Here is a 26369-nt window from a genome sequence, read left to right as displayed (position 1 = left end):
AGGCAGGAACATCAGGGCTACAAAGGTATTAGTACATATCTAAGGACCTTTAATTAATCAGAGTTTGATTTTTTTAAATGTCCATTTTGCTTCATTGTCTTTTGTACTGGAAGACAACTGGTCATCTTTCTTTCCTGGACCCTTGGAAAATGGGAGATACGGTAATTTGTACACTATATTTCATGCTGTGCAAGTATTTGGATTCAACAGTCTTTAAAGTTACTCTTGGATTCTTTGAATAGTTATTTACTATAAATTTTTATTATGTTTACATGACCCAAGTCAGTGTGCTAGGTATTTTAAAGGACAAATAGGAAATATTGCCCCCACCCCAGAGAGCTAAAACTAGTTTAGAGGTGATGTGTAAGAGTAACAAAGAACAGAAAAGAAGAAGAACAATAAGATCATACAGTTTAGGTACATATACACTATCATAGCTGAATTACAAGGTTATTCGACTCAACTGTTGTGGGCATCAGAGAAGCAGTTAATCTTAAGTTTCAGAGTAACAGCCATGTTAGTCTGTATTCGCAAAAAGAAAAGGAGTACTTGTGGCACCTTAGAGACTAACCAATTTATTAGAGCATAAGCTTTCGTGAGCTACAGCTCACTTCCTCAGATGCATATCGTGGAAACTGCAGCAGGCTTTATATATACACAGAGAATATGAAACAATACCTCCTCCCACCCCACTGTCCTGCTGGTAATAGCTTATCTAAAGTGATCATCAGGTGGGCCATTTCCAGCACAAATCCTGGATTTAAGAAAACCTGGATTTGTGCTGGAAATGGCCCACCTGATGATCACTTTAGATAAGCTATTACCAGCAGGACAGTGGGGTGGGAGGAGGTATTGTTTCATATTCTCTGTGTATATATAAAGCCTGCTGCAGTTTCCACGATATGCATCTGAGGAAGTGAGCTGTAGCTCACGAAAGCTTATGCTCTAATAAATTGGTTAGTCTCTAAGGTGCCACAAGTACTCCTTTTCTTTTTAGTTAATCTTAAGTAGTCCTATGAATGAAGAAAAGGCAGTGATTTATCAGACCAGAATTGGGACAGTTTCCATGATAAGGAGCAGTACAAAAAAAAGGCATGGAAACCTTTGTGGGACAATGGGACAAACAGTGCATCAAAACCAACACAGTGGGTGGAGAAGAGGAAATAGGGCAAAACATGATAGAAGATTACTAGGGCTTTGAAATCAAGGACAAGAAGTTAAATGCAGTGGAAAAAGTGGGAACACAATTAGTCAGATCTACAAACCAGATAAATAGCAAGTTTCCTGATACAAAAGGATTTGAGAAACTAAGGATTTTTAATTTTCATTAGTTCTTCAGAGCTTTAGCTATGAGAAATACTCAAACTCTATAGTCTAAAACACCAAAGTGGAAATGGAAAAATGGTCAGGCTTTACTGTATTGGAACCTAAGTCCTGCACATGTTTTAATAACTTTTTCCCCCTCCCCATGCACCGAATGCATTAAGAAACTCAAAAAATGTGCAGTTTTCAGAACACCTTGTAACGAAGTGTTACAGTATTCTTACCTGATCAAAGAGATCTGTGCCATCTGTTCCTGCCGCTCGCATTAGCTCATCCTCACCACCAGGGTGATACTCCATATATGAAGTGACATTATAAACAAGCCCTGCATCAAAGAATGGAGATATAAATCATAGCAAAGAATTCACTAATTAAAAATGTGTACTTTAAAATTAAAATTTGCTTTCTCCAAATAAGTTAGTATTTCAATGCTCTTCAGTCATGGGAAACAGCAGAGAGAGATCTTGGCATAAAAAATATTATGAAATAATACTGCACTATACGTCAATCCTCAGTAATGCAAAAATAAACAAGGAGAAAAACGTTAAAATGAAGCAGACTAGAAAATTCCATATCCCTACATGTCATACAACAGCTATTTTGTTTAATTAAATGAAGTAATATCAAGCAGCCTAAAATCCCAGTCCTGCAAAGACTTAAGCATGAGTTGTCCAAGTGAAATCAATGGGTCTACTTTCATGTTTAAGGTTAGTCAACTGCTCAAGTCTTGGCAGGATTAAAGCCTAAATTTTAAAATCAAGATACAACAGATGACTGATTTTAAAGTGACTAAATTTGTTCTGTGCCAGAAATATGCCTAGCTTAGAAGAATGCTAGGAAGATGCCTTTACTCAGAATTTAACTTTTCTAAGCTTAAAAAAACCAAAACAAACTGACCTTCTTCATGCCCTCAGCAATATGACATCCTGTCCATTTTAAAGGATTTCTTCTTTTAAATCAGTGGTTCTCAAAAACTTTTGTACTGGTGACCCGTTTCACATAGCAAACCTGAGTGTGAGACCTCCCCTTCCCCCCCCCCCACATAAATATATAAAAAAGAGTTTTAAATAGAACACCATTATAAATGCTGGAGGCAAAGCGGGGTTTGGGGTGGAGGCTGATAGCTCGCGACCCCCCATGTAATAACCTCGTGATCTTCTGAGGGGTCCCAACCCCCAGTTTGAGAACCCCTGTTTTAAAATATCTCCCCACCCACCAATAAGAGATTCTCTCTAAACTGGCTTCTTTCTTTACTTCTCCCACAGTTGCTATATATAAAAGCAAAATATTATGAAGTATTAAGTACACATGCCCATATTACTGGTTCCTAACTTAAATTACATTTCTTCTGCTGTGTGCAAATCAGTGTATGTCAAGGGGGGAAAAAAGCTCCCTCCCTCGAGTACCAACCATATTACTATTCACAGTGTTTAGTATTTTATACTTTGCTTTGTTTTTACTATCAATTTCAGTGACAATATGTCCAGAAGTCTGCAGACTGTGGATGCTTCTTGCCTAAAATATATATAGAAAAACAGAACGCTGCCTGTGGATAGTTTGATAAAATTGTAACTTCAATAAGATTAAGAAAACTGATATAAGTTAAATGGGTGAACAATGAAAATGCAGAACATATACCTTGATATTTGCAAGATTATAAAAGATGATTTTTCTGCTGGATTTGCTAACTACACCATCTAGTGTGCAGTAGTGAATACTGCATATGAGGAGGACATTTAGTCAGTGAAAACCCAGATTATTAGGACATTATTATTATGAGCTAGATGCAAAAGGAGCACTTAAAGACGATAACGTCATCACAGAGAAACTAAATGAATTCTTTGCTTCAGTCTTCACAGCTGAGGATGTTAGGGAGATTCTCAAACCTGAGCCATCTTTTGTAAGTGACAAATCTGAGGAATTGTCACAGACTGAAGAGTCACTAGAGGAGGTTTTGGAATTAATTGAGAAACTTAACAGTAACCAGAAAAGGAGGACTTGTGACACCTTAGAGACTAACAAATTTATTTGAGCATAAGCTTTCATGAGCTACAGCTCACTTCATCGGATGCATTCAGTGGAAAATACAGTGGGGAGATTTATATACACAGAGAACATGAAACAATGGGTGTTACCATACACACTGTAACGGGAGTAATCAGGTAAGGTGAGCTATTGTTAACAGTAACAAGTCACAGGGACCAGATGGCATTCACCCAAGAGTTCTGAAAGAACTCAAATGTGAAATTGCGGAACTATTAACTATGGCTTGTAACCTGTCCTTCAAATCAGCTACTGTACCCAATGACTGGAAGATAGCTAATGTAACAGTCTCTAAGGTGCCACAAGTACTTCTGTTCTTTTTGCGGATACAGACTAACACAGCTGTTACTCTGAAACCAATATTTAAGAAGGGCTCTAGAGGTGATCCTGGCAATTACAGACCGGTAAGTCTAACCTCAGTACCAGGCAGATTAGTTGCAACAATAGTAAAGAATAAATTTGTCTGACACATAGAACATAAATTGTTGCACAAAAGTCAACATGGTTTCTGTAAAGGGAGATCATGTCTCACTAATCTATTATAGTTCTTTGAGGGGGTCAACACACATGTGGACAAGGGGGATCCAGTGGACATAGTGTACTTAGATTTCCAGAAAGCCTTTGACAAGGTCCCTCACCAATGGCTCTCATGTAAATTAAGTTGTCATGGGATGAGAGGGAAGATCCTTTCATGGATTGAGAACTGGTTAAAAGACAGGGAACAAAGGGTAGGAATAAATGGTAAACTTTCAGAATGGAGAGGGGTAACTAGCTGTGTGGTTAAAAGTTTACTATTTAACCAGTCCTAGGACCAATACTATTCAACTTATTCATAAATGAGAAAGGGGTAAACAGTGAGGTGGTAAAGTTTGCAGATGATACTAAACTGCTCAAGATAGTTATGACCAAAGCAAACTGTGAAGAACTTCAAAAAGATCTCACAAAACTAAGTGATTGGGCAACAAAATGGCAAATGAAATTTAATGTGGATAAATGTAAAGGAATGCACATTGGAAAAAATAACCCCAACTATACATACAATATGACCGGGGCTAATTTAGCTACAACTAATCAGGAGAAAGATCTTGGAGTTATCATGGATAGTTCTCTGAAGACGTCCACGCAGTGTGCAGCGGCAGTCAAAAAACCAAACGGGATGTTAGGAATCATTAAAAAAGGGATAGATAATAAGACGGAGAATATCTTATTGCCCTTATATAAATCCAAGGTACGCCCCCATCTTGAATACTGCTTACATCTCATCTCATCTCAAAAAAGATATACTGGCATCGGAAAAGGTTCAGAAAAGGGCAACTAAAATGATTCGGGTTTTGGAATGGGTCCCATATGAGGGGAGATTAAAGAGACTTGGACTTTTCAGCTTGAACAAGAGGAGACTAAGGAGATATGATAGAGGTAAATAAAACCATGAGTGGTGTGGAGAAAGTGAATAAGGAAAAGTTATTTACTTGTTCCCATAATATAAAAACTAGGGGGCACCAAATGAAATTAATGAGCAGCAGGTTTAAAACAAATAAAAGGAAGTTCTTCTTCACTCAGCACACAGTCAACCTGTGGAACTCCTTGCCTGAGGAGGTTGGGAAGGCTAGGACTATAACAGGGTTTAAAAGAGAACTGGATAAATTCATGGAGGTTAAGTCCATTAATGGCTATTAGCCAGGATGGGTAAGGAATGGTGTCCCTAGCCTCTGTTTGTCAGAGGGTGGAGATGGATGGCAGGAGAGAGATCACTTGATCATTACCTGTTAGATTCACTCCCTCTGGGGCACCTGGCATTGGCCACTGTCGGTAGACAGGATACTGGCTGGATGGACCTTTGGTCTGACCCAGTATGGCCATTCTTATGCTGCTGCTACATTCAGTTTGACAGACTCACAAAGCCACCGCTCAGCCCCCAGTCTGACCCCCCCCCCATTCAATCTCATCTCTGTCCGACCAGATTCTGCACTAAATCGCAGCCTTAGCCACGTGGACCTGGAAGTAATCAATCAGGCAGCAGTGGAGACAAACAAAACCAAACCACCAACCCAGCAAATATGTACTGCCTCGGAAGCTCAGGGCTTCAGCCACTGGGAGCGGGAGGCCTTTGGGCTTCTGACCCTCGGAAGCACTGTGGGGAGCACTGGGGCTCAGCGCTTCAGCCCCGCAGCTCCGTTCCTGGCTTCAGCCCCATGGGGGGCGCTGGGGCTCAGGGCTTTAGCTACACGGGGGCCTGGTTTCAATCCCAGCGCTCCCCCTGTAGCTAAAGCCCTGAGCCCCAGCATCCCCCGCTGAAACCGGAAGCAAAGCCATGGGGAGCCCTGGTGCCCCCCCCAAGGCTGAAACAGAGCAGGGAGGCTGAAGCCCCGAACCTCAGCAGCCCCCTGTGGGGCTGAAGCCATGAGCTGCAGCATCATCAGTGAGGCTGAAACTGGGAATGGAGCTGCAGGGCTGAAGCCCCAAGCCTCAGCACTCCCCCCAGGTCTGAAGTCCTGAGCCCTAGTGCTCCCGCGGAGCAGAAACCCTGATCCCTCAGCCCGGAGCCCCACCACCCTGAGGGTCAGAAGCCCCGATGCCCCCCACCCTGCGGCTGCAGCCCCAACATCCTCCCTCCCCACCTGTGGCCGAAGTTCATACCTCTTCTTCAGATTTACGGAACACTTCAGAGTTACAAACAACCTCCATTCCCAAGGTGTCCGTAACTCTGAAGTTCTACTGTAATAAGACCATTCCTGGAGGAATTTATTATCAAAAGTACATTTGATACAAAACAGGACAATATAGCCTGAGTGTTTCAAGCAGTAAGGGTGTTTAAAAGTTTCTTAGAGTATTTAGGCTTGGGGATGAGGAGAGAGTCTGAAAAATGCCAAGGGAGATGCTTAGTTAAAAAAAAGCCTTAGAGCATAAAGAATGGGTGGGATTGTAGGAGGAAATAAAGGCAGAGGTGTATGCAGAAGCAGTGTGATTGAGTTCTGTAAAAATGAGAACCTTAAAGAATGTTTTGGGAGAAGGGAAGCCAGAATGGGGAGAGACTGTCAGAACAGCAGGAAAGAAAGATTTTGCAGTTGTGTTTTGGATTGACTACAGGAAGGGGATCTTCTGGAAGAAGATTGAGATGCAAAAGATACCGTGGTAGTCAAGCTCTCTTTTGACTATACTTTTGCAAGTATGTCCAAGATCAAGCATGTGGCAGTAAACTTCTGAATGGCATAAACTCCATTCAGAGTATATCAAAGCTACTCCTTAAAGAGTCAAAAAAGTCGATATTGTGACAAAGCACTTTTTCTCCTCTTCTCAAGGAAGTAGTGCTTTACCCCAGGACAATTCCAACCTCTCCTAGCCCATTTCTATTTCTATGAAGGCTCTGCTGCCCCAGATCATACTTATGTTAGATGAGTTTAGTCATTCTTTATAGACCTCAATCTTCATAAACTGTCTGCAAACATATGCTTTGCCATTTTTGGAGAAAAATGGTTAGGAAAAGAAATACAAACAGCTACATGCTCAATATGTTATTCTCAGCTAACCACTGAGCTGCATACGAGCAACCAAATATCCAGAAGAACACTGCTTATACCAAGAGCTTTGGTTTTCACAATACATTTATTTTAATTACTACAAAGAAAGATGGGGTGCTTTTACTGGAATGTTTGATCTCAGATTCAGTAGAAGTCATTTAAAAAAAAAATCGTTGCCACAGACATCTGCTACAGCTAAATGTAAACAACTGTAATTTGCATTATTAAAGTGAAGACCTAAGGATACGAATGTGCTTACACACATGCTTACTTCTCCCTTTAATTTTTTTTAAACTTACATGATATTCTAAGACAATAATATTAATTAATAAATTAATAAATAAATAATAAAATTACTAATGCTCCTTCATCTGTTGGTGTTTTTTGAACTCTGACAGGGTAAAGATAGTCTGCATGTCAGCATTTTGACTTTCATACTTTTGCCAACTTTTTTATATTGATCTTGCTGTTTCATATTGGTTTTAGTTTGATCCCATTTAAGAAACTGCATTCTGTCATTTTAATATACAAATATATGACCGGTCTAAAATATGCTCAGCTCTGTGCGTGCTTTAGAGGGAAGCGAGAGTGGAGAAAAAGTTTTCCATATGGAACACCCACCAAGTGGGGTATGCAAAAGTATAGTGACAAACACTCCAACAGGGACTAGCTAGCATAGACTGACCTTGGAAGGGACATGGTCTCACCTCAACACAATGGCTGAGTTGAAAACAAGCACACACCAAATCTCACTAAAAAGTTATAGCAAGGGAGTACCTGAACACACCCCGTCAAGAGCCAGGGAGGCTTTATAGTTTCATAAGCACAAAGCATTCTGATTCTACTGTTCAAGCTGCACACCTCTTCCAAGAAGCTCAGCTACACAACATGCATTAGCTCCGTAAGAAACAACTTCCAGGGTTCCCAATTTGCAAGTCACAGTTGACAACGTGGGAATTTACCCTGGCTGCAGTTCTTGTTTTGAAGGCCCCTTTTTAATGTCTTAAAAAGGGGAAAAATCTATAATGGTGTTAGTGGGCAGAAGAGGAAATAAGGTAAATGGGTATCCCTGTAATTTGTGCACTGAAAATCAGATTTCACTCCTGGCTTAAACAATTCAACTTTTAACTTAAACAGAACTATATCCACTTATGCCAAAAGTGGATTTGGCCTAAGTTGTAAAACAATGTCCAAACTACCACCTTATGAATGAGAAGAAATTACACACATACTGTCACACTGTTTATATGTATTTTTTGTATGAATAACCCACCTCTTATACATATCCAGCAATCATCTTTTTTACTGTGTTTTGCAAGCTCTTCTTCAGTCACTTCAATTAATCGTCCTTTCAGTCCAGTTAAGTCTTTTCCACTTTTAGTTAGTCGAATCCAATCCATAAGACTTCTGCCTGGTTTCAAAGGGACCTAAAAAGTAAAATGTATGCTAACATTGTAAAATGCTAAAGGAAAAGTGAGACAAAGTTGGTGAGGTAATAACTTTTATTGGAAAAGTGCACATTCAAAAGACTACTTTGTTTTGTTTTACAAAGAGGGTATGGATAGAGTGAAGACACTCTTGTTTGTTTTCTTTGCTGCTATGGGGAACACCATGGACCAAAGAGAAACTACTTAGGACAGCTACCTACTCACTCAAGGCAAGTGGCATTCTCCACTCTCTCCTTGCCCTTCAACTGCCAACATGAGCACCCACTGGGAAGATATTTGTCCACAACAAACTGGACTTCAAACACCAAATCTTCACTGCAGTAGTGAAGAGTCACACCAGTTTCATTCTGCTGCTGGCTGGGAAGTCCATGAATAGCAAAAGAAATAGAGCTATTCACAGAAAGAAGGGAGTCAAGAATACAGTTTAGGGAGAGAGAGTATTACAAACACACACTTCACATCAATCAGACAGAAGAATCTCCACCAAACTGCATAGCAGCTAAGAGGCTCAAGAAGAGATAGATACACCTATTCCTCCTCTATTCAAGCACCCAGAGAAAACATCTCCAAGTTTACTGGTCATTGACTGACTAAAAAGAAAGCCAAAAGATCCAGGGACATCATCCTAGCAGGACCTTCCCTTTCCCAAAAGTTGGAGGTGCAGATGGTATCTCACCTGGGCATTGATCTTTAACACCTTTAATACTAATCTGTGCCTAGCAGGTTTAAACCACTGATCTAATTTTCAAGCCCTACATATGGCAAAAGAGGTGAAAAAGCATGTTAAGGTACAGAAGAGAAGATGGAGAAAAAGAGAGGACTGGAGAATATTGCATAAGGAATCAGAATTTAAAATTTGACACGGTCAAAATTTTCACACAGCAGATGCCTATAAGTTAGGCTCCTAAATAAACTGAGCCTTATTTTAAAAACGCTGCGCACACCCTGCTCCTATTGAAGCCAACAGGAGTCAAGTGTCCTCAGGGCTTTTGAAAGCCAGGCCCAACTTATTTAGGAACCTAAACAGAAGAGCTTTACTGGATATAAACATCCTCATGTAGAGTTTGAGCTGCAAAATGTGCTGTTAACATCAGCGGAAGAGTTATACTTTATAAATACTGAGATAACCTAGAAAATCTAACAAGGAACTGGTAAGGGTCTTCTTTCTCTAAAGAGAAATATGAGTTATCTGGAACCATAAGGCTGTGCAGATACCTAACCTATGTAGCTATCTGGTCTTATCGCTACCACCCATGTCTTTCCTACCCCTTTGCTATTATTAGAGTGTAACAAACTTGAAACAAAAATGCAACAAGCAAGCATAAGCTCCTAAGGACAGTGAATGCGTGTTCTCAAATGTTTGTACAGCATCCAGCACAATGGTTCCACCAATACTTGCAAATTACATAAAATTAAAGAAGAAAAAAAGCATTAATGCAACATTAAAGTAAAAAAATTAAATCAGGAAATCCCAGAAGATAATTTTATAGCATATACCTTGACAAATACTACATGTAAGTTTAGATTTAATACATAAAACTAACAAAAAATAATACATATAGGTTATGGTTTACACTGGAATTGCCATCAGACTGGCAATCTATCTAGTCCTGCACTCTGACAGTCACCAGTACCAGATGCTTCAAAGGAAAGTGCAAGAACCTTCACATGGGCAATTATAAAATAGTCAGCCCATAGGGCAAGTGTCCTCCTTAGCTTCAGCCCTGAAACGCAAGGACATAAACCCTTTAACCTTATAAAATTATTAAAAATACAACAGAGTAATTGTGGACTATCTTCATTATGTATAAGATGCCAAATCCTGCTATACTCATGGAATTGATATCTTGTGGCAATGAGTCCCATAGACCAATTATACCACATTTCATTAAGCAGAGGTTTTCCCTGCTGCACATCCATAACTGCCACTTTCCTTCTGTCAGGTTTCAGAGTAGCAGCCGTGTTAGTCTGTATTCGCAAAAAGAAAAGGAGTACTTGTGGCACCTTAGAGACTAACCAATTTATTTGAGCATGAGCTTTCATGAGCTACAGCTCACTTCATCAGATGCATTCCCACTGTATTTTCCACTGAATGCATCCGATGAAGTGAGCTGTAGCTCACCAGAGCTTCTGCTCAAATAAATTGGTTAGTCTCTAAGGTGCCACAAGTCCTCCTTTTCTTTCTACTTTCCTTTTGGAAATCCGTGAGCTGTTCTTGCCAGCCCCTGACAGTAACGCTGCACGACAGCTCTGGCGTTTCGCATTTAGAGGAACTGATCCGCACCCCGCAGGCTTCTCCCACTCTACAGAAGTGAAGCGGGTGACCAGGCGAGAGGTGCCCGATCCCCAGGGCCCCGATGGGAGGACACAGCTGGTTCCAAACACGAGGCAGGGCGGCAGCCCAGGCCCCCGGGGAGAGCGGGGGCAGCCCCCGCCTGCCCACTACTCCGGGCCCGGCTCGAGGGCACACACAGCGCCCCGGCGCCGCTTGGCTGCTCCCTGCCCGGCTGCTCTGAGGCCCCCGCGGCGCTTCACCGGCCCCGGGCAGAGCCGAGCGACACACGGCTCCGGCGGCGCTACCCAGGCTCCGCAGCCGGGTCTGCGCAACGCCCCCTGCAGGCAGCGCCCCGCCACCGCCGGGAAAGACGAGGCCAGCCCCCCCTGCCAGCCCGGCCCCGTACCTTGCTGCGCGCCACCGCCGCCGCCGCCCGCTGCTGGGAGCCGGACGCGGGGAAGGCCTGCGCTGGGACGTTCAGCATCCCGCTCCGCTCCGCGGCCCCCCGGCCGCCCTCACCCCCCGCGCCGCTTCCGCGCTCGGCCGGGCCGCGACGGGACTGCGCAGGCGCGGGGGGCGGAGCCCGCCCAGTAGCCGGGGGAGCGACTCCGCCTCCTTCCGGAGCCGCGCAAAACAAAGCCGCCAACCGGCCGCAGAGAGGGGCCGGTGCTGACGTGCTGCGTCCCGCCCCCACCCCGCGAGACCTTCCCCTCCCCCGCCGCCGCCGGGCTGTGACGTGGGGCAAAACAACTTCCACGTTCCACCCTGCTGCGGTTGCTGCGTTGCCCTCCCCCCCCATTGGATTGTGCCTTGATGCGCCTTTCACCCTGGCATTGGGCCTTTCCGCGGGTTACTTTTTTTGTCGGGACACCACTGAGTCAGATGGCCCCGGCTCTCGTAACACAGCCGCGGGAATCGGCTAAAAGTGGCCAAGCTCGCTTGGACGTCTGACTGGAATGCCTGCCACCCCTCACTGGAGTGGGCCAGGGATATGGTCTCCACAGAGTATTTTGAGGTTTAATGCGTTACTGTCTGTAAAGTGCTTGAAATTCTCAGATTGGAAGTGCCCTATAAGTGTAAAATATTGTTATTATTATTAAAATGTCACGAGAAAGTTAAGCTTATATGCCCTTGAAGAGGTAGAAGAAAAGAGCTATTTGCGTTGATCTGGAAGAGAGAGAAAACCTGAGCATGATGCAAAGACATTCTGCCCCGAATCAAATTTAAGGTCCCCAATTAAGCATTGTAACTTTTCAAGTGACCTTGAGGTACAGTATAAAACATAGAAAGGACAGTGTGCCTGCTAATAGGCTGGACAGTTTCCCAAACTCTTGAAAGAAAGAAAATTAAACCAATCACACCCAACTTCAGCACCAACATGAGCAGTCAGTCAGGAAGATCTATGCAATCTTCTCTTATAGAATACTCCTTTCTTTCATGCTTAGAAGAACGGTACAGCTGTTAATGTTGAGGTATAAAGTATCATCATTGACATCTGAATTAGCACACACTGAACTCAACAGGGTAGTTCAGATCTCATATTTATTGTTTCAAGCTCTCTTGCAAATTCAGGTAGTCACAGCCAGGTCACATGTTGAAGGTTTTGAAATGGAGAGAATGGACTGGTTGTAAAAAAAACATTTTAATCAAGTGTCTGATTCTGCTGTCATTGCACTGTGTTGTACCTTACTCTGAGTAATTTCAGGGGGAACACTGACTGAGCACAGTACTACTACTCATGAGTGTGGGTAGCAGACTTGGACCCCAAATGATTATTTGGCTATAAATTATATTAATTTACAGCTGTCTCCACATTTGCAGGCATTTATTACTGTATGTCAGGCCAAATTCTACTTGTAGCTGTAGCAATGGAACCCCATTAGTCAGAGCACAATTTTTCTCCTTAGTTCTTGCTGTCATCTGGTTTACATGCATCATCAGTAACTATTTTTATACTATATCCTAGGGGTGGCCAACCTGTGGCTCCGGAACCACATGTGGCTCTTCAGAAGTTAAAATGCAGCTCCTTGTATAGGCACCAACTCCGGGGCTGGAGCTATAGGTGCCAACTTTCCAAGTGCCAGGGGGTGCTCACTGCTCAACCGCTGGCTCTGCCATAGGACCTTTCCCCACTCCACCCCTTCCCGCCCCCTCCCCTGAGCCTGTCATGCCCATGCTCCTACCCAGAGCCTCCTGCATGCCATGAAACAGCTGATTGGGAGGAGGAGGCGCTGATCAGCTGGGCTGCCGATGGGCAGGAGGCGCTGAGAGGGGAAGAGCTGATGGGGGGCTGCTGATGTATTACTGTGGCTCTTTGGCAATGTACATCGGTAACTTCTGGCTCTTTCTCAGGCTCAGGTTGGCCACCCCTTTTATATCCAGCAATATGAGCCCATGTAGCTGAGAGCATGATTCAGTTCTCAAGCCTAAATTCTGTCCCCAGTTTCATGGGTGTGACTGACAGCAGAATTTGGTTCCTAATGTTTACACTGAAAAAGTCATGTTGTTTGTCCTTTTTCTAAACGGCTTGTTTCCATGCACATGTATGCAACTTCATTTAATCAGTGAATGTATGATCTAAGAATACTTGTTCCAGATTAATTACTTGATATGCTCCACCAAAACTATAAAGAAAACTTTCATTGTGTAGCCACTGTACTGGGCCTGTTTTTCCATACTGTTGCACCATTTTTACACTGGTAAAGTCAATAGAGTCACATCATCATAAAATTAGTGTAAAGGAAGGAATAATCAGGCAACTTATTTTAAAATTGCAATTTGGGAATGTGTCAGTTATGGACTACAACGTATAATACATTATTCGGCTGTTTTAAGAAGTTCAAATTTGTACCTTTTCTCCCTTAAAAGCAAAAACAATCCTTCGACTAGAAAAGATAAAGACAAAAATACTATAACATTTACAAAATATTTCAATTTTTTATTACCAATAACTTACATTCAAATAAATTATCTTTAAAATACTATGATACATTTTTACATCAAGTTTAAATTAGAAAGTTTTAGAGGTGGCATTAGCACTCCATATAGTTAGCAATCAGATTCTATTCCTGAATCTTGTTCCAGTTCAACATTGTCATCTTCACTATCTGAGTCTTCATAAAAGGAAATTGTGGCTTGAACTGGGAAGTTTTTCAGAAGTGCTTCAGCTTCTTGATATAAGTAATCATAGCACCTTGACTTGGGCCAAAATAGTCTGAAATAAATATACAATGTTTTGTGTATTTATTATTGTTAGATATTATCCTTTGTGTTTCTTGTCTGTCAGCCTCCGAGGACAGAAAAGTCTTCTGTGTTTCTAACAGACACCAACTCTTCCCCCCAACCTACACAACTATCACTTGCTAAGTCAGCACTATAAAAGTTTCTCTTTTATCTGAATATCTGATAGATATTTTGAAATTTAAAATTTGTCAAAAATACAGATCTAATAGAAGCCTCAAATCTACTACCACACAAAATGTAGAATCAAAAACTAACCTGAATCCTGAGATCCACTTTTGTAACTCAGCCTCCATGCTACCCAATTAACTGAAGTTCTACAATATGGTCCAAAGACTATTTAAGATTAACATAAATTATGTGCATTGCTTTGTTACTAAGGGCCATATCCTCCTCTCACACCCGTGTAAATCAGGATCAACTTTACTGAAGTTAGGGTGTTACAAAGGTGTAAATCTGATGTAAGAAGAGAATCAGGCCCATGGGTTTTACCACAGAACTCAATAGTTTTAATCTAAAAGAAAAAAAAAATCACGAGGTCTGATTTGCCTTTCATACCAGGTACGCTTGTGTGACTTCAGTGACTACAGAGATCCTGATCTACACCAGAGTATATAACATGTGTTTTCAAAGATGGAGAAAAGGGAATAATATAATCCAAATGTCAGTTGAGAGCTATACTGGTTTGCTTTGTGTATGCTATATTGTTTACAGTGCATCATTATGTATGTACAGTATGTGGAGTGTTTTTCATTTTTAACAATATAACAAGGTTTATACACATTTACAGTAAAACGGTGTTGAAAGAAAGCATTCAGAGCAAGAGTAACTTCTCAGGATGAAACTAAAATCTATATTTTCTTCCCACTTGTGGACTACATGCAACTCTTGTCCGGTGGGTCTAGTTTTTCAAACTGATCTCCCATATTGTGCCCACTGATTATAAACACCAGTGACGACAATTAGACTTTTTTCCTACTTTATTGGCAGGGACAGCCAACTAATATAATTTACACTATCAACTAATCACAACAAATTGCAAGCAAAAATGGGAGGTGAATTTAAAAAGCAAAAAAATGAAATGTAAGTTTCTAAAGATAAATGGACACTAACCACTTTGTCACCAGCACCATTTAATATATTTCCCTGTGCAATGATTCATAAACACTGGTTACATATCATCCATAACAGAAACAAATTAAGAGGAGGTTTATTTACTTATTCAAAAATACTTTCTAAGTCAGTTGTAAATAACAAATTATAGTAGGCTACATCTTCTGAACATCATATCTTTTTCACTCAAGTAGTCCGTATCACATTTCCTGTTCACTTTTAGTGTGTAAAGCCACAATTCTGAAGAGACTCTCTCACACGTTTGCATGTAAGTAGTCCCACTGAAGTCAATACAATTACTCAAGTGTGTACAGAATCAGGGCCTAAATTTGTGAGCACTTTATGTCCTACCTCAAATACTAATTTGTGTAATTACATTCTGCCTTCTTAAATTAGCTGGATACCATAATGACTAGCTCTCATTACATGCAACAGATAGATCCTCTACAGTTTCAGCTATAGTAATCTTCTTTACTTCCTGACCTGAGCGGTTAGTGGTGTGTGCTATCAAACAGCTGTCAAGTTTCACCTCAGGGATGGGTGAGGAGAGTTCTGTTTGAAAAGTGTAAAATGCCTTTAGATCCTCTGGAATAATAGCAGCTTTATAAATGCAAGGTATCATTGATATGATAGTTTTTAACATTTATTTTGGTAGGCCACAATCCAGCAAAGCACTTAAGCACCTGCATACCTTTAAACATATGAGTACTTTCACGGATATCAATAGGACTACTAACACTGTTTAAAAGTAAGCAGGTACTTAAGTGCTTTGCTAGATAGGGGCTATAATGCACAGCACATTTCTGGAAAAGGTTGCTGTACTCTTTGCTCAACTGGTTTCAGACCATCTAATGTACATACAACCACAAATACATTTGGTGCTATGGGTGGAGACTAAAGGCCATAAAGTCTGCCTCAGAAGCATGACAGCTGTAAAATTAATTATCACCAGGGTCACTATAGAGCCTGTTACTCCTTGAATAGGAACTTACCTAACTGGATGTGTATATTGGGTAAGTTTTCTTGAGGCTTCTGACATCCCATATGGACTATACAGCTAGGATTAAAAAAAGAGGAGACAAAATTTACTCCTCCTCTGTTAAATATAACATGGCAAACAGTACAGGTTAATTTACAGCAGTATTCAGTATTCTTGGTTTATTAAACTACACATTGCCATTTAACCTCAGAAATGCCCTTCACTACTGCTGCACAGATTATTTTCCAAATAGATCTTGTTTGGGAGATTGATAGTTTGTTGCTTTTGGGCTTTACTTTTTTTATTAATTATTATTATTGTTTAGTCACAGACCTGCACGGTATCCTGAACGTGTCAGATGGAAGAAAACCTGCTTGGTCTTCTCCATCTCCCTGCCAGGGCAGTATTATTGGCAGATTTGAGACACTTACCACGCTTTGATTTCTTCTCAGCTGTCTCTCTGCATCGCTTTGGGCGGGGATCCAAGGTCTCCAGAATTCCCCGGCCCTGCGGAATCAAGGAAACAGCCTGTTAAATAGAGATGAACACTCACCTAACCCTAGACTGGCTGCTCAGTTTCCACAGCCCGATGGGTGAAAGAGACATGGGGAAACCAGGCGTGTGATCACAAGTGCAATTGATCTGTCGGAAGGAAGGCGCGGTGCGTGCGCTGGGCTGGAGGAAGTGCGGATACCCGTGTTGTCCTTTGGAACATCCCCGGGAGCTAAACCCGTGAAGTGGAGGGCCGCAGCAGATGTGTGCGCTCTCCATGCTCCGCCGCTGCAGCACGGGATTCGGACGAGGGAGTGGTGCTGCTTTGCCGATGATGATCCTGAAGTAGATCAGTTCTCCCGCTAGCCCGAGGCTGTGGGGCTTTTATAGTCCCCGGCTAATGACTATTTAGGAGTCCACCCCCTCCCTTTCCTTTGCTAGTCAGATAAACAAAAAGGCTACGCGTGAAGGCGCATCAGTGTAAACAAGGAGCGTGGACGCGTGCAAGTCCCAAATGGCCCAGGGAGAGATTTGGCAAGTCAGTGTTAATCACACTTGAACAGACACGGCTGCTGTCATGAAAAAAAGCCCACGCTTCTGGGCTGTGAAATGGCAAGTGTGGGAAAGACTAAAGTGACTCTCCCAGTTTCGTGTACTTTTTGCAATACGGGTTGATGCTGGCAGGGACTGAAGCACTATCCTAGCTGCTACCACTGAAGGGAATAAAATACTCACCACTTCTGGGGCAAAAATACTTGTCTGCTTGACTAGGAGCTTTACTTACTGCCCAGGATCTAATCCATGCTGCTTCAGCAGAAATAAAGGAACATAAAATGAAAAATGAGGCCTTTAAAATTGTATTTATTTATTCACTTAATAACAAAACATACTTAGAAATTATATCAAATGCTATCTCTTCTACAAGTCTCTGATATAGAAAATATTTCAACCCTCATGACTTGATTTACTTTATCTATTAATTTATTTTTATTAACAGTTATCCCTTTCAAAGCAAACTTCCAGCATGCAATCTTATCTAGCCACAGTGTAGCTTTGCAAAAAATGTACTTTTTAAAATTGCATTTGACCATTTCTAGGGCAGTACACAGTGCTGAGAGGCAGACAAAGGAACTTCACATGGTGACGGTGGAGAAAGTGACATGTCCAGTGGGAATGGCTTTGCATTGTGGTACAATCCTACTTCACTTCACCTATTATTAGTGAATATTTACCTTCTTAACCAAGGGAAAGAAAATATTTTGCACTTTATATATTCCCCCATTGGATATCAACAATTCTGTTAATTTATGGGAGTTTCTTAAATTATAGGATATATCCTGCCCAACCACCATCCCCAAGGCACTGCATGTATCCAGACCATTGATTCATTCTCTTTCACATGGCAATGATGCTTTATTCTAATGCACAACTACAAATAACTTTGAAAATGTACCCTGTGCAATAACAGCATGTGGTACTAAATGGCCAGACTTTAAACTACAATCCACATAATTTCCCTGCTTCACAGGGTATTGTGAGGCTGTATTCAATACTGTGTGTTACATGTTCAGATGCTGCAACAATGAGCATAACAGAAGAGCCAGTAAATAACAACACTTTTGGGGGATTCAAACAGCAGGAACTCATGGGTCTGGGAGTGCATGCTTCAACAGCAGCTCTGCCTCCCTTTTAAGGGGTGTAGCATGCATTCCTTTCCCTATTGGGTCAGCCCAGCTAACTAGAACACACACGGCCCCCAAAATGATGGAATATGCCCAGTGACACAACCAGGAGGCATGTTTGCACTGTTTGGGGGAGACTATTGGCTTTCTGGTACTAGTTACAAGCAAAGTTCTGCCCAAAAGCAGATATGGGCAGAAATTTTCTTGTGCATTTTCCTTTTGTGTTTGGGCACAATGCAGTTCATATTATTTAATTCACAGCAGCATGTGTAAAATGGCCATATTGTTAGCTGTGTGGTAAGTGTAGTCAGTTTGTTAGGTCTGTAACTTTCTCCCCCTCCCCCAGAGCTCCAAGTCAGAAATGTGGATACAGACTTAACAGCTTTCTGCTATTTAATCAGTGAGAGAAGAAGGCAAAGCTCTTACAGTGAAAAAGAAATAATTATCTAATCTATGCATTTAACCTTCTGCACATTTGTGATGTGCTCTGCCCAGATCACCTTCATGTATTGGATCTCTAGGTGTACACCATCTGTAGATTGGAGCTGTTCATTGGCTTCTAAGAGGGGTATGAGGGAAGCAAATTTTGAAGCAAAGGTTGCTCTCAGTGTAAAAAATGGCACAATGAATCATTCATAGATTCCAAGCCAGAAAGGACCACTGTGATAATCTAATCTGACCTTCTGAATAACACTGGCTATATAATTTTCCAATTTCATTAAGGATAAGAAATCAAACATTTAAAGTGTAAGATTCCCTTACTAACTTTGCTATACTGCAACATAATTAGTTATTTGAAATTTTTCCCCCTCCTATAGTGGATGAAGTTGAAGTGGTTAAAATAGATGGTATTCACCCAAGAGTTCTAAAGGAACTCAAATGTGAAATTGCAGAACTACTAACTGTGGTATGTAACCTATCATTTAAATCCATTTCTCTACCAGATGACTGGAGGATAGCTAATGTGACATAACCAATTTTTAAAAAAGACTCCAAAGGCAATCCAGGCAATTACAGGCCAGTAAGCCTAACTTCAGTATTGGGCAAACTAGTTGAAACTATAGTAAAGAACAGAATTATCAGATGCATAGATTAACATGATTTATTGGGGAAGATTCAACGTGATTTCTATAAAGGGAAATCATGCCTCACCAATCTACTAGAATTCTTTGAGGGAGTCAACAAGCATGCGGACAACGGGGATCCAATGGATATAGTGTACTTAGATTTTCAGAAAGCCTTTGACAAGGTCCATCATTAAAGGCTCTAAAGCAAAGTAAGCTGTCCTGGGATAAGAGGGAAGGTTCTCTCAAGGATCAGTAACTGGTTAAGATAGGAAACAAAGAGTAGGAATAAATGGTCAGTTTTCAGAATGGAAAGAGATAAATTCCCCAGGAGTCTATAATTGGACCATTACTGTTCAACATATTCATAAATGATCTGGAAAAAGGGATAAACCGTGAGGTGGCAAAATTTGCAGATGATACAAAATTACTCAAGATAGTTAAATCCAAAGCAGACTGCGAAGAGCTACAAAGGGATTTCACAAAACTGCGTGACTGAGCAACAAAATGGCAGATGAAATTCAGTGTTGATAAATGCAAAGTAATGCACATTGGAAAACATAATCCCAGCAATGTATATAAAATGAGGGGATGTAAATTAGCTGTTAGCACTCAAAAAAGAGATCTTGGAATCATTTTGGATGTTTCTCTGAAAACATCCAACCAATGTGCAGTGTCTGTCAAGTGAACAGAATATTGGGAATCATTAGGAAAGGACTAGACAATTAGACAGAAAATATAATATTGCCTCTATATAAATCCATGGTACACCCACATCTTGAATACTGTATGCAGATCTGGTCGCCCCAGCTCAAAAAACATGTATTCGAATTGGAAAAGGTACAGAAAAGAGCAACAAAAATTATTAGGGGTAAGGAACAGCTTCCATATGAGGAGAGATTAGTAAAACTTGGATTTTTCAGCTTGGAAAAGAGACGACTGAGGTGGGATATGATAGAGGTCTATAAAACCATGACTGGTGTGGAGAAAGTAAATAAGGAAGTGTTATTTACTTCTTCTCATAACACAAGAACTTGGGGTCACCAAATGAAATTAATAGGCAGCAAGTTTGTTTGTTTAAAACAAAAACAAACAAACAAACAAAATGAAGTATTTCACAAAATGCACTATCAACCTGTGGAACTCTTTGCTAGAGGATGTTGTGAAGGCCAAGACTATAATAGGATTCAAAAAAGGACTAGATAAATTCATGGAGGATAGGTTCATCAATAGCTATTAACCAGAATGGGCATGGATGGTGTCCCTAGCCTCTGTTTGCCAGAAGCTGGGAATGGGTGACAGGGGATGAATTGCTTGATGATTACCCATTCTGTTCATTCCCTCAGAAGCACCTGGCATGGGCTACTGTTGGAAGACAGGATACTGGCCTAGATGGACCTTTGGTCTGACCCACTATGGCCATTCTTATGTTCTTAAAACTAAACTAGACAAAATGCTCCTACTACATTGTAGTAGATACCTATCTGGTATCCTCAAGCAGGAGATTGGATAAGATGAGGGCATAAAGCAGTCTATGCAGTTATCTGAGTGTGTGATCATAAGCCAGGTTCTCTCTCTTTTTCTTCTGTTACCAAATTGTCAGCATGGAACAACCTACAGTTAGTGCATAAAATCAGATGCCTAAAGACTGAAGGTAGAATGCCTAAAGACTGAAGGTAGAATACATTTTTTCATGACTGAAGTGAGAACCAGTTTTTGTAGCTCACACTTAAGTTCTGAGAAAATCATCAACACAAGCCTTGGAACAGAAGAAAGAGGTGGACACCAGGTTGCCTGTAGAAAAAATAATAGAAAAGAGTCTCTGTCAAAACAGCAAAGATGAATTGCCACAGCATTATTTATTTCGTAATTTACTAAGGTGAGCCACCTTATCTACAGAGAGGTTGAAGAGAGGATGCACAGTTCAAATAAAGAAAAAAAACAAAGTTGAGTTCCTTTGCTGGTGACCCTTAGTTACCCCAGAGTTTAGAGTTCCTTTTAATACCTACCCTGTATGAGAAAATCTCTAGAGAAAAGAGTGACTTACCACTTATAAAGCAAACTGAAACACAGAGGTGTTGAAGAGATGAGGAGAAAATAATGACTAGCAGCTGTTGTTGCCACTGTGTGCTTACACGCTACATGACTACTCATAGCCTTGCAGTTTTGTAGTGAAGTCTCATTTATTAAGATAAAGTTATTTTTGCAATACTTTACCATGGCTGACCTAGTGGCAAGAAGGTTGAGTATGACTGGCATTGTTAAACACAGTATAGAAGAATAGCTTTATCTCCTGTCATAGACCCCTTTGCTTCCCTCTTTTGGTTAGCACAGAAGGCAGCAAAGGAATGTTAGCTTGCAATGCATACATAGGACAATGTCTTGTCTATGCTAGACACTAATCCACATTAAAACCATGCTACAACCATTTAAGAAATAGTGGTCAAGTATGATTAACAAAACAATTAATAAATAACATTTTTTAAATTTGGTGGATGCTAGTATAGTTCTGAGTGCAATATGAAGAGAATCTTTGTGATTGAGGCTGAGTCACTCATTAATTCTTGCTTAATCAAATTAACACAGTTTTTCTCTTTGTATGCCTCAGATACTAGTTCTGCATCAGATATTTGTAGCTCAGCTTTTTAAAAATACACAATATGAATATTGGACCAGATGTTGCTCTCAATTACACTTATGTAACTCCAGGGTAAGTCTAATAGAGTAATTCTAATTGTCATGCTCTAATACATTCTGCTTTAAAAACAGAAAGGAACAGAAACTAACAAATGAGGCTTTTCTGCTTTTTTCATAAATATCAACAAAACATACTCAGGGATTATATTAAATGTCACATCTTCCAAAAGTCTCTAATATACAGAATATGTCAGCATTAAGGATTTATTTATTATTAATAGCTATCCCATTCAGAGCAGCTGCACATGTAAACTTACAGGATTCAATCTTATTCAGCCACAGTGCAATTTTTGTAAAAAAATACTGTTAAAATTAAATTTTAAAAAATGTCACGGGCAGTACAAGTCACTCAAACAGAGTTACTCTGGATTCACACCAATACAACTGAGAACACAATTTAGCTCTACATATCAAGCAAAGATTTATCAGGAGCAAAGGGTAATTCATTCACTGAAATTGATTTGGAGTACTTGTATACCTTTTAGCAGTTCAATACCTGGTGATGTAATATTCTTTTAATAGGACACATAGAAGAGTAAACACAGAGGTCTGGGCAGATGAGGTTGCTATTACAAACAAGGAACGTGTTCCCAAATGGCTCAGAGCAAGATCTGACAACACAGTGCTAATCACACTTGGACATGGGAATAGCTGGGCTGAAAACATTCAGCTGGCTTCATAGAAGCCTCTCTGTGAACAGCAATGGATACCTCTTGGTTATTAATAAAACATAATACATTATGTAAAGTCTTCTGTACCAGCTTACATGTGAAACGTATGGGCCTGATGCTACAGATCTTATTTATGTAGTCAAAGTCAGTGGTACTGGGACAATCTTTATAGTGGGGTTGCTGAAGGTAGAAACCATGTATTTGGGTTGTTATTACTACTTCAAGTCAGGGTATGCGGCAGCACCACTAGTTCCAACACCTAGGGAAAGAGTGCTTTATAAATTTAGAAATGCAGGATCAGGTCCAGTATAATTAGCTCGTCACTTTTCTATTGGCTGAGACTGTGTCAGCTGGGGAAATCCTGATATCAGGGGAAAACACTTTCTTAGTAATTGGTAGTTTATAGCCCACTTCCATCTTCATGTTGCCAGTTTTGATAAAATTTTACAGACATATTTTGAAAGTTAGGTGTCTGCCTAATTTATGCATGCAGCTATCCAATGTGTGTACACAAATAAGGCATTTATTTACACATTCGGCCAGTTAGGTGGTTGGTCATGACTCATGACTGCGTGTAAGTTCTTGATTCATTTGCGCATCTGGGATTTGTATGTACAAATGAGGTGCATATAAATGCAATTACAATTACACATGCCTGACTGAAAATCTGGTACTAACTGGCTTTCAAGTACATAGCATCAGATTTTTTTTTATTTTCAGATATGGAAAGAAATGCAGTTTTCCTATATACTTTGAAAACAAGATATGAATTTACAAAGAACAGCACACAATGTGTTACCAACCCTGCCACCCTGACAAGCATTTTGTATTGATGAAAAGTTTCCAGAATATTATTAAAGTATCCAAAACAGGGCTAAGGTCTAGGCAGTGCTCAGCATTTCCTATGATGTGGAAGTTTTATCACTGAGTACAATGAAATCATGTTTTGGGCCTAAATACATAAATGAAACTAAAAGGTAATTTTGGTTTTGAAAAAAGAATAAGACTCAATCAACAAATCAATCCACTCAAGTTACTTATGGCTGTAAATTGGTGCTTTCCCTCTTGTAAGGAGCTTACTTGCCCTCTTGCTGTTGTCATATTTTCTCCTACTAATTTATGACTTTGACAGTGCCCTCAATAAGTCAACACTTGTTCCTGATTCAAGATATCTGTTTATGCCCTTTGACTTAATGGAGCATAAACTCTATCAGTCAAGACCTCTTGTTTCCATACTCCTGCTACTGTTAGTTGGAATATATTGATACATCAGGAATCCATTATAGTTTCCATATTGTTTGATACAAACAATAGAAATGCACTTTTATGTATTTGAAATAACTAGTGATATTTTTCAAGTCCAGAGGATAAGTCAGAGTTCATTTTATCTCATTATGCTTTGCAATCATCCAGATAAACCCTCTAGACTTGAATGCAAGCTGCTAACCTAAGTAAAACCTTGAGCTGCTGTGTTTTCACTGTTATTTTAAGCTGCATTAGCTATCGCAACTTAAGAATACACCCTTATTGCAATGAAGACATACCCTTTAGTTATGCAGCATCAATATGACCAATACACATAATAAAATAACTTAAATGAATTAGCCAGTTGTATGCCTTCTGTAGAATGGTGAGTGGTGTCAACACCCATTGACATCAGTGGAAGTTGCAAGTGCTCAGTATCTCTTGCAATTTGTCCCGCAGTAATTCATAAAGAGATCTAATAAAAAGTCTTATTCTCATGGCTAGATTCTGAAACCTGACTCATGTTTGCAAGCACGTACTCACATAAGTAATCCTACTGAAGTTAATGGGACTATTTGTCTGAGTCAGTACTCAAATGTGTGTGTATGTAAGGGTTGCACAGTCTATCCCTCAGAGTGTTAGAGAAAACCTCGTCACACATTTTCTTTAACACAGACCATCTGAGAAAGCCTAGTGCTTCTCCATTATCTGCTAGCACAAGAATGTCCCCCTTACTTTGATTTTCCATTGGTAAAGATGCTTATTTTAAAAAAAAATTAACAGTTTTAAAGTATATTTCTAAAGTGCTTGAGAGGAAGGATGGTCTAGTGGTTAGGGCAGTAACTGGGGATTTGGGAAATATTAGTTTGATTCCTTCGTCCACCACAGACTTCCTTTGTGAGCTTGGGCAAGCCACTCAGTCTCTCTGTGCCTCAGTTCCTTATGGGTAAAATTTGGATAACAGCACTTCCCTACCTCACAGGGGTGTTATGAGGAGAAATGAAACAAAGATTATAAGGTGCTCATTTACTATGTCAATTGGCATCTATAAGTACCCAGTAACAGAGTGGCACAAAATTTGAAGACATAATTCTGAATACAATGGACTAGATTCTACACTATTAAAATCAATTGGGAGTTCATGGGACGTAAGCCATACTTTGATTCCCATTTAGGGCCTGAACCAAAGCCTTTTGATCTGGGCTTTGGATCAGGCCATTGGGACTACTAGTGTATGAGCAAGGGTGGGCCATTAATTAAACAAAAAAATCCAATAAACACAACACAATTTATAGTTTCTGAAAACTGGGCAGTGCATAAGCATAGGATTAGATTATGAGTTGTAAACTGGCAGGAATAACAAAGTATTATTATCTTAAGTTAGAACAGGGTATGAACAGGTTTAAAATTCAACTTCTTAGTGCAAAGTTTTAAAAAGATTTAGCAAAATATGAACAAAATTTACATTTTGTACAAGATACTGTGTTACTATTATGGCCCTGATATGCTGTTTTCTTACTACATAGGATGTCTGTTGGTTTAAAATTGTCACCACAGTATTTTGATAGCAAAGGGCCTGATCCTGCATCCCCTCAATCCTATGTTATAGTCCTTAGACAATGTAAAAGGCCCCATCTGGATTTTGAATTAGACTGTAATATTATTTAAAGTCTGTCTTTTTTTGCTCAAAGGGTAAAATATGTTCTCCCATCTACTTGGCTGGTGTGAAGGGTCCCAGAAAAAACAAAACTGGTGTAGCCCTGCTGTGTGGAGGAGAGGGGCAATTTTTCAGGAACCCACATATCCTTGCACCCTCTTCATGCCATAGAGCCTAGTTCCATGGGGATCCTTGAGTGCAATTACACAGGATCGGTAGACTTGAAGATCGAATACTGCATGGATTCACTAGCCCCATTCTGCACAACAGAGGTGCTAAGGCTCTAGGTCTACGCCATCAATAAATACGAAGTAATAGCTACAGAGCGATTGGCTCTGCTCTGTGGAGCTGCAGGGAGGATTCCCTTTCCAGCATGCCTCTATGGAAATACCCAGTAGTTGGAGATACAAAATTCTCCTTTGTGTCTTGTGAATCCCTGTGTTTTAATCCTGTTGATCACTTGAAAATTAAATGGTGGTCACATTGCTACTCTGGGTATCCGACTGAGGACTGCAGAGACAGTGTGCATTCACTGCAGGCTTCTCAGTGCACATGTGACAGGATGTGACTCCAAACACCAGATTGTGTGCCCCCAGGCACACTCTGGCAAATGGCAAAGACAATGCATCCAGATGAGTAAACTGCACATTGCAGAATCAAGAATATTTAATGTGACAAACCACTTTTTTTTTTAAATGGGCATATTATTTGCTATGGGATTATAAGCACTTGAAATAACATACAGAAAGACAAACAGAAGCATTGGTGCTGAATAGCAGCTAAGGAAGTCTTGCTTGTTTCTGACCTTTTAAGATAATGAGGGTGGTGAAATACTGATGCATCACTGATGTTGGACCTCAGCAGAAATGTTTGACCCACCATGCAGCGTAATCATACTGTATTTGCTGCAGTCAGGGCCCTC

At 40.5% G+C, this 26369-nt stretch overlaps 2 protein-coding genes across 2 annotated transcripts in view; both read right to left on the bottom strand.

The window, feature by feature from the left end:
* The window catches only part of CYB5R4 (cytochrome b5 reductase 4), an 84906-nt gene extending 73749 nt beyond the window's left edge, over positions 1–11157 (bottom strand). The window contains exons 1-3 of the mRNA XM_084624578.1: positions 11014–11157; positions 8158–8311; positions 1548–1648 (exon numbers count right to left, since the gene is read on the bottom strand). Coding sequence (XP_084480704.1) covers positions 1548–1648; positions 8158–8311; positions 11014–11091 — 333 coding nt within the window. The 5' untranslated portion in view covers positions 11092–11157. The remainder of the gene's footprint in view (positions 1–1547; positions 1649–8157; positions 8312–11013) is intronic.
* A 2367-nt stretch (positions 11158–13524) lies between these two features.
* On the bottom strand, positions 13525–16817 carry RIPPLY2 (ripply transcriptional repressor 2). The gene is made up of 4 exons (XM_084622972.1): positions 16634–16817; positions 16371–16446; positions 15953–16017; positions 13525–13821 (listed from the first exon to the last, which is right to left on the bottom strand). The coding sequence occupies exons 1-4, from the start codon at positions 16708–16710 to the stop codon at positions 13656–13658; spliced, it is 384 nt and encodes a 127-aa protein (XP_084479098.1). The 5' UTR covers positions 16711–16817; the 3' UTR covers positions 13525–13655.
* Between the last annotated feature and the right edge of the window lie 9552 nt (positions 16818–26369).

The sequence above is a fragment of the Lepidochelys olivacea genome, assembly GCF_965140295.1.
Source record: "Lepidochelys olivacea isolate rLepOli2 genome assembly, chromosome: 3".
In the NCBI taxonomy this organism is placed as follows: domain Eukaryota; kingdom Metazoa; phylum Chordata; order Testudines; family Cheloniidae; genus Lepidochelys; species Lepidochelys olivacea.
The sequence above is the reverse complement of the archived record's forward strand: the minus strand, read 5'-3'. Positions and strand labels throughout refer to the sequence as shown.

What these genes read in the sequence shown, in the direction of transcription:
- RIPPLY2 (XM_084622972.1), bottom strand. Translation starts at nt 16,710, where the DNA reads ATGGAGAGCGCACACATCTGCTGCGGCCCTCCACTTCACGGGTTTAGC. An exon ending in TGTTCCAAAGGACAACACGG is followed by an intron (nt 16,447 to 16,633) that starts GTATCCGCACTT and finishes TTGATTCCGCAG; the next exon opens with GGCCGGGGAATTCTGGAGAC. An exon ending in TGAGAAGAAATCAAAGCGTG is followed by an intron (nt 16,018 to 16,370) that starts GTAAGTGTCTCA and finishes TTTTAATCCTAG; the next exon opens with CTGTATAGTCCATATGGGAT.